Here is an 11,580-nt window from a genome sequence, read left to right as displayed (position 1 = left end):
AGATAGATAGATAGATAGATAGATAGATAGATAGATAGATAGATAGATAGATAGATAGATAGATAGATAGATGGATAGATAGATAGAAAAAAGTGGCCGTTGTAAAGAGGTGGCCGTTAGTGGAGGTTCGAATGTCATCATTTTCATATGTTTCTGTTAATACATCAAACAAGAGAAACAGTGTTTAATCGGGATATCCAAATACCGAGAAGAGAGTTAAAAATACGACGTGCAGCGGGGTATTTTTGACGAAATTCGAGGTGTTTGGATAGCCGATGAAACACAGTCTCGAGTGTTTGATATATCTTCTCAATCGAAACAAAAACTAAGGAGTAAACGAAGATGTAAAACCTTCAAAATCTATGCTAATTAAGAGCGGGTATCCAAAGCTCCTTCACAGTTGTGATTTTCTTTGTTTTAACTTGATGAATTATTAATGAGTTTAAGAAGATTAAATCAAAGACGCACAAACATAAGAAACTTTGCTAAGAACAAAATTGAATGCTGTATTTCACTTCCAGTGAAACAAAAAGCAGTTTGACTACCTAAAAATATTACCTGTCCATTTCAACTGAGTTGTTCTATTTATACCCTGCCACATAGAAGAAACAACCAATCAGAATTCGATAGAGCCGTTGTACACTTGACGGGGTTTTACACCTAACCTTCCCATAGTGCGCTGCGCGTATGTCGCATTGATTGTATTGGCCACTGCAATTTCCATGGTATGGTACAAAATAGTTATGGAACGCTATCTTGTGGTACACCATTAGTGTAGCGGCTAACATCATTTTTTTGGCAAAATTGTTCACGTAGTGATACAAGCATGAAATTTCACAGAAATGTTCTAAATTAAGTATTCTTTCATTCTGATCGATTAGCCACTTCAAATTTGGCGGTATAACACTTTTTTTTTTAACAATTTACTAAATAGGTGGTCTTTATCTCAACATGGACGTCATTAACTTTAGGTATAGACTTAATTCGCAGCCTTATGCAGGAGAAGTTGATGATGTTGCAGTGCAAAAGTTCATTGCCGAGCAAAGAAACTAAAAAAATACTATAGCTGAGTAGTAAACGTTGGCTGCTAGCAAAAATGTCCGCAGGCTATCAAGAGTCGCAGAAGAGGCAGACATCATCATGGCAAGTGGAGCATGTCTGTAAGTATTTTAGAATTTTGTACCTAGGTTTTTACGATAATAGATTTTAGTTTTAACCCTCACATATTACTTGTGTTTGGGTGGAAATGTTGACATATCTTTTAACAATTTTTGCACTTTAAACCTCTCAGACGATTCATCTCAAGGATAGGTCTTCACATAGAAATGGCTGTTCTGAAATTGATAGGGTCTTCACTTCAGGACAGCGGTTGGACAAGTGCTTTTGTTGAGGCAGGAGTTGCCTCATCTGGTACTGCAGAATCTTATCTGTCAGCTTCAGGTGTTACCAGATCTCGTCAAGCATATCATATCACAGCATGTTGTCTATACAAGCAGAGGAAAGCTGCATATAATAGCTGTAGCAGAGATACATCTTAAAGTTCACAAGGGGTTCTTGATTTCGAAGAGTGGTGTAAGAAACGAAGACTCGAAAGTCCACAGTTCGCATTTTGTTTTAGCTCTAGAGCTAACCATTCCAACACTGGTTCGTTCATTAAGAGAAGCCAACTTTTGCCTATATCGTGAGGCGCTGGCAGAACTTTTGCCTTATTTCTTTGAAAACAACAGTGTGAATTATGCGTGGTGGCTTTAAATTCACCGCAGAGATATATGATGACCATCGATCAACAACATCCAGACGTAGCACAAATCTCGCAAAGAATTCTCGTCAATTGCAATCGACCAAGCCCACGAACAAAACAATGCAGTCATCAAGGATGATGGAGGAGCGATAGGCTTGACAGAGGACCCTACAGCACTCTGGAGGTGGATGATAGCTGGACCAGAGGTCAGCCGCCTAGTCACTCGCTATGAAGAGGTTGCGGGAACTTAAGATGCAACAATCAGTAGCAAGCATCACGAACGAGGCGGAAGTGCTCAAATAGCAGTCTTTGAGAAAGTGGAAATGGGCAATCCTTTTCAAGAAGAGTCTGCAGACCTCCTCGTATTAGACAAAAAGCTAAGGACATTGCCGATCCAGCTAATTTAAGACTTGTTGCTACGCACCATAGCAGGGGCAAAGATCAGTTCCAATCCTTCAATGAAGGACTGAATAAAGAAGAGTACACCTTGTTCTATCAAATAGAGAGAACAAGATCACCTTCTTCAGGCAAGAGGAAATTTCTAGTGCCGTCAGTTCCAAGGAGAGGACACTGAAAGAGGACTGTCACCTATTTTCCCAACTCTTCATTTCATGTCAAAGCAGACAGTATGATTAGCATGATTTCTTCCAGCACAAACACCAGTCAGCTCCAGCTTCCCCCAGTGACGGTGGGAAATTTCACACATGCCAGAAATCCCAACTGGTTGAGATACTTGAGTCTAAGGCTTTGATGCCAAACACAGAACCAGAGGCAGATGCAAATCATCATAGATGGATCACTGAGCTCTTGTCAACTCCCAACCCCCACGTACGTCAAAGACATTTGACGACTACGCCAATGAGGACATCCTTCCAAGAGGTAGATCATATTCTACCAAGTACCAAAGAGTTGACAATGTGTTTGATGTGTATAAGGAGTCCAGCCTGAAAGTAGAGGCACAATCCAAAAGGGGCAAAGGGATACGAAGAAGGGTTACACCAATCAACAAGACTCCCCGAAATTGGAAAAGCTTTCTGAGAGATAACAACAACAAGACTGAACTTTTCCATTTTCATGCTTGGAATACGTCTGTTGCAATCGCGTAATTGCGTTAGAAGATTTAGCACCATGTATGCACAAAGAGTCAGACCCACGTATTTTTGTGCACGCATGACGTGCGGCAATGGACGGCAGTAAGGCTTTAATGATTAAGGCCAACGACACGGATGTGGTAGTTATTGCCATATCTGTCATCAAATCCTTAAACGAGCCTGGAAAAAAGGTGGATTGCATTTGGTCAAGGAGGAAATTTTCGATTGATTCCAGTGCACGAACTGGTAACCACAATCGGTCCAGAGAAAGCCAGTGAACTCCCATTCTTTTACGCATTTACGTGATGTGACGGTGTGTCTGCTTTCCATGGCAAAGGAGAGAAGTCTGCATGACAAACATGGAATGAGTGTAAAGGGGTCTCGACCACCATCACCAAACTCAGTCAGTGTGTGACAGCTCTTGACGACGCTGATCTGCAGAGTCTAGAGCAGTTTGTTGTGGTCATGTATGAGAGGTCCAGTGCAGATATAAGTGTGAACGATGCAAGACTGAATTTCTTAGCTCGCAAACAGAGGCCGTATGATGCAATACCACCTCAGTTTGCCCTCAAGCTACATTCAAAGCATGCTGCCTACCAGGGAACAATTATCTGGGGTTAAGCCACTCTCCCTCGACCTGTCACAAAAAGTCCAGCTGATTGGGGATGGAGTAGGCGAGGTGACACGTGGCAGATACTTTGGACTGACATTCCATCAGTTGCTGCAAGTTGTCGAGAACTGATCAGATGTGGTTGCAGGAAGGACTATTGTGGGAGGTGCAAATGTCTTTGTTTTGGGCTGAACTGTACAGCTTTGTGTAGCTGTTCGTGTGAAAAGTAGCTCCACCTGGTCATCGACTATAGTGGGCATACAATGTGAATTGTATAGCAGCACTACTTGGCACTGTTACGAAATCAAAAGCTTGTTTGAAAAGCTGTTTTTGAATTAGCCAGCTAGAAACCGCTGGGCGTAATGAATTGCTGTCCTGAATATCAGAATTCGGTTGAAGTAGGCATGTAATGTGACTTGTGTATTTGAAAGCTTATACGTGATCAGAGGTTGTTTAAAAAAGAATTGTTTGGGCGTATTGAATTACCGTACTGGATAACGGATAGGCACATAATGTAACCTGTATATAACAGTACTTGAGATCATGAGCGCCTGTTAAAGAAAGAATTCTTTAGAATTGTTTGGCCATTTTCAGAAACTGAAAGATGTATGGAATAGTCAATTGTATCTAAAGGATGCTAGCAGTAAAACGTTGTAATCAGGGAGTAATAAACTGGTCAAATGTTGCTTCAAGATGAGTTGGAAGTAAGGATATTACTTAAAATGACCGCCATTTTATCACATCACACCCATTTTTAGCCATTTTGAAAAAAACTCTCGTTAATGCGAATTTCAAGTGGCTAATCGACTAGAATGAAAGAATAGACAATTTAGAATGTTCCTGCCAAATTTCATGCTTCTATCATCAAGTGAACAATTGAAGCTGTTAGCCGCTACACTACATGGGCGCTTTCCGTTTGACAAAAAATTCCGGTTTGAATTTCCGGAAATTTCCAGTAACGAATGGAACAGCATTTTCCACAATTTCCGGGAAAGAGGGAAAGACGGCCTTGCGAGGTATACCGAAATTTTCCGAAATCTCTAACCGGGGATTTTCATTACATTTGATTTTCTTCCAGGAATTTCGAGAACTTTTGGTTGAATGGTTTGCATTTCGGAAATACAACAATTTTCGGATTTTCCGGAAACGTTCCGAGGAAATTTCCCTATTATCCCTACTATCTACATCTAAATTTGTAACGTGTGGTTCTAGAAAATATCCATACGCCCACCATGGAGGGAATTGAAAACTCCGGAGGGGAGGGGGGTCAAAGACCCGGAAAATTCCGGAGGGGAGGGGTTGGACGATTGATTTAGTTTCCAGATGTCCTTCGATGCAATACGGATTCAAGTATCGATCTAGCTGTTCAAAAATGGGTCGTGTGTAAACTAAGAAAATACAAGTGACTCGTGGAATATTCCATGGTATACCACTCAAAAGCGTTGCCTAACTAGTAGATATTAGCACGGCTTTCACTTGAGCGTCGAAAATAATTCGCATCTGCTTTGGTTTTGCACTACTACCCCCTGTGTGCTCTTTGTGATTGGTTTAAAAATCTCGCGCCACTTTCCCATCCAATCAGAAGTAAAACCAAAACACTCATGAACTTTTTCCCACGCTTCTGTCAACTACCTGTATTCGCTTCAAGTTTTGATTGTTTCACTGGATTGTCCGTGTCCTTTGTGATTGGACAGAGAGATTACTTTGGTTTTGTTTTTACATCATTTAACTGAAAACCACTGTACAACTAGTAATAGAAAATGCTAAGGCCGAATTCTTCTGGCAAATTCCTCTTGATTGAAACAAACAAACCTATTGACTATCAAAAAATATTAGTTGCCCCTTTCCACCACCGATCAATTCTACATATATTATGTATACATTATTTGAGTACAAATTTGAAACACTGAATTGAATTCTTGAGCTTCATAATACAACAAATTAATACATTAAAGGCTCAGAGCCCTGGCGCCATCAGCTGGACTGGTAACCACACATGTAGCCTTGTTACCATACCCCTCCTAACAAACAAACAAACAAACAAACAAATAAAAATAAAATAAATTTAAAAAATAACTTTATTAACTTAATTGTTTTAGCCGAGGGATAACCCTCTACTAATAAAGGACACCTACCTAAAAAGAAATTACAAAGCCCAACAATAATTTAAAATTTTGTCTATTTACAAGCATTTACAAAAACCCTAATCAATAGACCTTTCCCGCATTCCACTTCAGTGCGTGCAAACAATAGTACCAGAACGAGGTCGGGGTGGACAATTTCATACATTTGCTGTATTTTTGTCCACCCTGACCTCGACTTGGTGCTATAGTTTGTTGGAATGCGGGAAAGGTCTATTAGTTATTGCATAGATTGTAGCTTCAGCATCCCTCATCCAGTAGAGTTTACAGGTTCATCTTACATATGTTCGCTTTGAAAACATTAAGACTGGTAGCCAACCTTAATAAACAGCAAGAAGAGTTGGAGAAGAGTTGTCCAAGTAGGTTTACCTACTCTCCAAGGCCATCTTTTACCGATTGAACGTTTAAATAATACTAATACTGCACAATTGCTCTATGTGCTGTGACTTGTCCCTGATGAGTGAGTCAAGCATACTGTATATCCAAAACATATCCCAACAGAAAAAAAATTTGACCTGCCCCAAAGGGCCACCCAACCTTCAAACAAGACCAACCCCTATGGCGACTGTTTCATTTCTCACATAAACAATTTGCTGCTATTGATCAAGAAATGAACCAAAAGTTCTCCTGCCCATGGCGTCTTGTTACAAAATCTACATCCTTACTGTAGCAGGGATTCTCTCTTTTTTTGTGCAGAATGAACTCCCAAGAGCTCTTTTATAAAACCAATTTTTCTATCTACTGCCACAAAATACTTAGTCTTAGCTCCCACTGATATTAAAAATATAAAAAAATAATAATAAAGAGTTCTATTGCGCAAATTCAACTTTAGTTTTCAAATGAGCTTTACAAATGGATGGAAAATAATAAAATCAATCAATCAATCAATCAATAGATAAATAAATAAAATGATGATAGTACTGATAGCTTCTAGCCACACTAAAAACTCTGGGATTGCACTGTTACCACAGGAATACCTACCTGGATGTGCTTAATAAGACTGTCAACGGACGACCTTTTCACCAGAGTAACAGTACACCCACCAAAGCCGCCACCCGTCATACGGGAACCATATACTCCATCAACCTCTAGAGCAAGTTTGACCAGTAAATCAAGTTCTTCACAGCTGACCTCATAATCATCTCTGTAATCAAAGACATTAGTAGTACTTTGAGCATAAATCAATTGTGCTGCTAGACTTGAACGATATAATTTGACTGGGTGAAGTGGTAGCTTATTAATAACACTATTTTTAACTTGATTTTATTTTGAACTAATGTCGTGGAAAGCCAAATTGCTTCAAATCATCACCAAAGCTTGAATTGCTCTTCATAATTTCCTTCGAAAGAACCTGCAGTATTGGAGTACTTGGGGTCAAAAAAAGGACCAGATCTGGCTCTCCCAGACGAGTAGATTTTCCTGTCAGGCAAGTTACTTTTCATTCTCACTGGCTTGATGGGCAAGGGCCCAGGCAAGTCATCTGCCAACTAAATTGTAATAAAAATATACTAAGACTTGCCCAGGGCAGGCAAAATTTGAGAGCTGCTTGTCTGAAGGGTAAGCTGGAATTCAAGTTTTATTTGAAACTGGTACTCTGTTTTGTTATTCTGTAATTTGCACGTCACATAACAGTACAATTCATTTCAAAAGTGCACATTGATGATATGAAAATTCAAGATAAGATGATAACTCATCACAGTGATGATAAGATGGAAATTTATGAAAAGTAGCCTCTGCCTCAATTAGTTCTGGAACTAGTTGTGGGGGCAAGCAAATTGTAACTATGTGTAAGAAAACAAAATAAAATTAAAGTTTAAGCTCAAGATAAGAAGATTTTTGTTTCATCACCGTAGGGAATTATGGCTTTCCACCATCAGCTTTCCAAATTTCTCATAGTCTTCTTTTTCAATTGCCACTGCTGCTTCAGTAGTCCTCTGTATTTCTCCAATCACATGCCGTGCCCGTCGGAACACAACATCTTCCAGCTTACCTTTGTTGGCTTTGAAGTATTACAAGAATAGAGCCATTACATTTTGTAAAAAAATTCTCAGGTGCTTAAAATTTCAAACTAAAAAGAAAAAAACACTGGTAAAGATATGACTTGGAGATCCCTCAGTAACATTGACTTATATTCATAAATGTAAAACACTCAAATCTTATTGATTCTCAGCATGCCCAATGTTTCACTGATTTAGTGAACATTGGAGAGTGAGGAGCCAAGGTGTGCAAAAACGTGTCCCATAACACGGTCAATCCAAGCTGAACATCATTTGTATGGTAGCTAGCATACGTTATCTTGTTCCTCCATGTTGACTGAATACTCTGCTTTGTGTTCATAGAGTTACATCCATTGAAAATACTACTATGTCTTGTTTCAGTTACAAAATTTCTGTCAATGTGTGATATTAAACGGAAATAAATTAGGAAGCATTCAATGGTCTCTACATCCATTTTATGAGCACTTGTACAGTGTAAGCAGAAAGCTAATCAGTTAATGATTTGAAATAATCCCCATCACTAAAAAAGCCTCATCTGAAGGTATTGAAAAGCAACAGTGATGTCAGGCCATAGTTGGGGTCATGTAGAATATTGAGAAGGAAAAATTTTAAAACAATCTTTTAACATAAAAATTATTTACCTTCCAGTTCAGCCATAGTAGCTTCTCGTAGACTTGGTTTTCCTAATGCCGCTGCTGCTGATTCACATTGTTTTCTTCTTGTTGGATACTCACTTCCTGTCAGCTCGTGCCGCACATTAGAGTTGGTTACCAAAACAACTAAATCAGGGTTTGTCATTGGTACAAGTTTGGCCTCCATAGACCTGACAGGAATATGTTGTAGTTCATTATAATGATTATAATGATCATTTCAGTCAAAGGAGCTGATCAGAAACATTCCACTAGAAATAAATCTTGAACAGTTTTTCAATTATGACGTATGAAAACCATGCATACACTCAAGGCTGGAGGGGAGGAGGGTTAAAGCTCAGTGTTTTCTAGAATAACATAACCTAACTGAAAGTTCAAGTCATCAAATCAGTCTTCTTGAAATTCCAGTTAAGCTTCATATTTTCCTGCTTAGGTGAATTTTAAGAAAAACTCAGACTGTTTCAATGGCTTAATTTTTGGAAAACCCCATCCACACCAAAAAGTTAATTATTTTCCTTGGTATAGGGTTGGTATAAATAATACATGGGTCCAAGCATACATGTAAGACTACAAGAAAAGCTATCTGCCTGGGTAACTTGGAAAGTCTACAAATCCAAGTTATGAAATGTACAAGGGAACACTTTAGATGACACTAAGGTTGGGAAGTTTCAGTTTAACATTATTAGGTAATGGTGCATGAAAAAGCCATTGACAATGCTTGCTAATATAATAGGCTAATGATTTATTCAGAGATTGTCAGTACCTCAACAACTGAATTATACACTATTATATATGTTGTGGTTCAATTTCACCCTTGATACAATTTAACATTTTCCTTTGCTCTGGTGTATCACATATTCTAACTATATGAAACAAAGGAAAATACCAAATTTTACCAAAGGTAGTAATAATTGAAGCACAACATATATACAGTATAAGTGAAAACAACTGATTTAAAAATTTTGACCACAATGCCAAGTAAAGATTAGAAGTAAAATAATCCATACCTGCAGTCAAGCAGTAAAGCACTGCCTTTCTTGCCCATAACAGAGATAAATTGGTCCATAATTCCACATGGCATATTAGCAAAATCATGCTCAGCTTTCTGACACGCCAGAGCCTTTGCTTTTAAATCTTTTTCTTCTTTCCCACTTAGCTGCTCTAGGAATGTATATGTGGCAACTTCAAGGGAAGCAGAGCTAGATAGTCCTCCCCCAAGAGGAACAGAACTCGCAATCATGGCATCAAAAGCTGGAATTTGCTCTGGAAAATTAGCAATAACACCTTTGACATAATTTGCCCATGACGGCTTCCCAGGCACTAAGGGACTATCTTTTGTTGGAACAGGGAACGTTATCATCTTTGGCTCGTCGGCACCTTTAGCACTGGTACCTAACTGACAGATATTACCGTCTTTCTTTCTTCCAACTATTACAGTCACCAACTCTAAGGCCTATATCAAAAAGAAACCAGTAAATTGATAATCAGAACTCCAAACCACATTTTCAGTCCAGTGACCACTGCATGTTTTGGAGGGTCTGAGGGTTTCAATAAGGGCTTGGCACCAGGCAAATTGACCAGCTGTGACAATGACCTTGTCTGCCTGGTTTCATCATATAGAGGCTGTGAAAAACAGTTACCTTCTGGCTTAAAACATTCTAATGAAACCCCTAAGTGCCTTAATTAAAAGTTTTGCTTTATGCATCATTTGGATTATTTATCATATCATGAATAAGGTAACACATGAATAATTTACCACTTCAATAATTACTGTACATTACTCTGAAATTATTATTTCTTCATTCTTGATGGTTTGTGAAACATGAAAGGACAAGTCCCTATTAAGTCCCTGTGATAAGTCCCATGAAGAGTCTAAACAAGGGGACAGGTGGCAGAGACAAGTCCCTTGAAGTTATTGCAAATGTACACTCTTGTTTTGATGTTGCCTTTCCATTGATTAGGACTAAAAACAGTGCCCTTGTTGAATAAAGCACCCCACCCCATTGCCCTAAATAAACTTGAAGTCATCTGATAAATAATAAATGGAATATTTTCACAAGCTATAAAACTATTCTAGCATGTTTTGCTAGATTTCTGATGGTAAATAAACCTTTTTTGATTGTCTTTTCCAATTGATTATTAAATTAAACATTGCCCTGTTTAGACTGTAATAACACACCCCATCCCATCACCCTAAACAAACTTGATGTCACAACTGATACATGAAATTTTTCACAAGCTATAGAACTATTTTATCATGTTTTACTACATTGAAAAGGTAAATAAACCTGTTCTGATGTTCCCTTCCCATTGATTACCACTTAAAATATTCCCCCCACAACGTCCCCCATCACATCACCTAGAAAACTTGACTTACTAGCTAGCTAAAATTGCATCAATTTTTTTCCCATCAAGCTAGCGATATAACTATTCTGTCATGCTTTGCTAGATTCCGAAGATAAATAACCCTCTGGTCTGAAGAAAACAAACACCTTATTGGTTGATTTATAGAATTATAGAAGCTTTATAATAAGGCTAAATTAAATTCATAATTAGGACTGTCACGTCGCACACAGAAAAAATCATTCACCTCCTTACCATGGGAAAAACAAAGCCATCGTTGTAATCTGTATGTTCCCCGATAAGATTTACTCTCCCTGGTGCACAAACTGCGAGCGAGGGACTAGCCTTAAACTTTTCTTCAAAAGAAGTCTTAGCTTCCTGAACAACAACATCTACCTTCTTGGCCGCCATTTTGGTGTATTCGTTCTCAGGCTCCAGTCATACGACTTGCATGTGAGGGGACGCGGAGGCACGTGGCAGACATGGCAACATCCCATGCTCCCCGAACACAGAACGTGCCGAAAATTATTGTTTCTTGATTGCGATTGTGTTACATTTAACTTTAAACAGAAATTTTCAGGCTTTTTTTCTTTTCTTCTTCCTCTTCTTCTTCTTCTTTTTTTCTTTCGTTCTTTTTTTTTTTTTTTTGCCGAGATGATCATTACCTTTGGTTGCCAGTATGCACGGAGGGAGTAGGCAAAAATCCTCGAATTAGCGCCTCCTCTCAAGTAAGCGCTCCTTAAGGCGGGACTTAACCTAAAATTCTGAAAGAAATTCGAATTTTTTTTTTACGAAACTCGAATCTTAAGTTATTGCAGTTTTATTTTGATAAGTACTGTTACTGTAAGTTTAAAGCTCGTTTTCTCAAAACGAGTTATTTTCGCCTTCTAGAAAAGATATCTTGAGAAGGATTTATTCAATTGAGCTAAAATTTTCAGGATTTGTTGTTTTGAGCACGTTCTGTGGGATAAGCCTAGAACTTTTCCATCCAGTGCATTCTGTCAAAG

At 38.6% G+C, this 11,580-nt stretch overlaps 1 protein-coding gene across 1 annotated transcript; it reads right to left on the bottom strand.

Annotated features, from left to right (window-relative positions):
• Positions 1 to 481: 481 nt before the first annotated feature.
• Positions 482 to 11,021, bottom strand: LOC110058964 (galactokinase-like). Its single transcript, XM_020765633.2, has 6 exons — positions 10,829 to 11,021; positions 9,238 to 9,683; positions 8,222 to 8,403; positions 7,432 to 7,582; positions 6,565 to 6,727; positions 482 to 5,463 (listed from the first exon to the last, which is right to left on the bottom strand). The coding sequence occupies exons 1-6, from the start codon at positions 10,982 to 10,984 to the stop codon at positions 5,392 to 5,394; spliced, it is 1,170 nt and encodes a 389-aa protein (XP_020621292.2). The 5' UTR covers positions 10,985 to 11,021; the 3' UTR covers positions 482 to 5,391.
• Positions 11,022 to 11,580: the final 559 nt, after the last annotated feature.

The sequence above is a fragment of the Orbicella faveolata genome, unplaced genomic scaffold (assembly GCF_042242905.1).
Source record: "Orbicella faveolata isolate gen_17 unplaced genomic scaffold, um_ofav_v1 contig_2, whole genome shotgun sequence".
In the NCBI taxonomy this organism is placed as follows: Eukaryota; Metazoa; Cnidaria; class Anthozoa; order Scleractinia; family Merulinidae; genus Orbicella; species Orbicella faveolata.
Note: the sequence above shows the minus strand (reverse complement) of the source record. Positions and strands in the feature narration are given on the sequence as shown.

Coding starts and splice junctions, on each gene's coding strand:
- LOC110058964 (XM_020765633.2), bottom strand. CDS start 10,984: ATGGCGGCCAAGAAGGTAGATGTTGTTGTTCAGGAAGCTAAGACTTCT. Junction 7,583..8,221: donor TACTATGGCTGAACTGGAAG/GTAAATAATTTT, acceptor AATACTTCAAAG/CCAACAAAGGTAAGCTGGAA. Junction 6,728..7,431: donor GAAAGCCATAATTCCCTACG/GTGATGAAACAA, acceptor CTTTGATTACAG/AGATGATTATGAGGTCAGCT.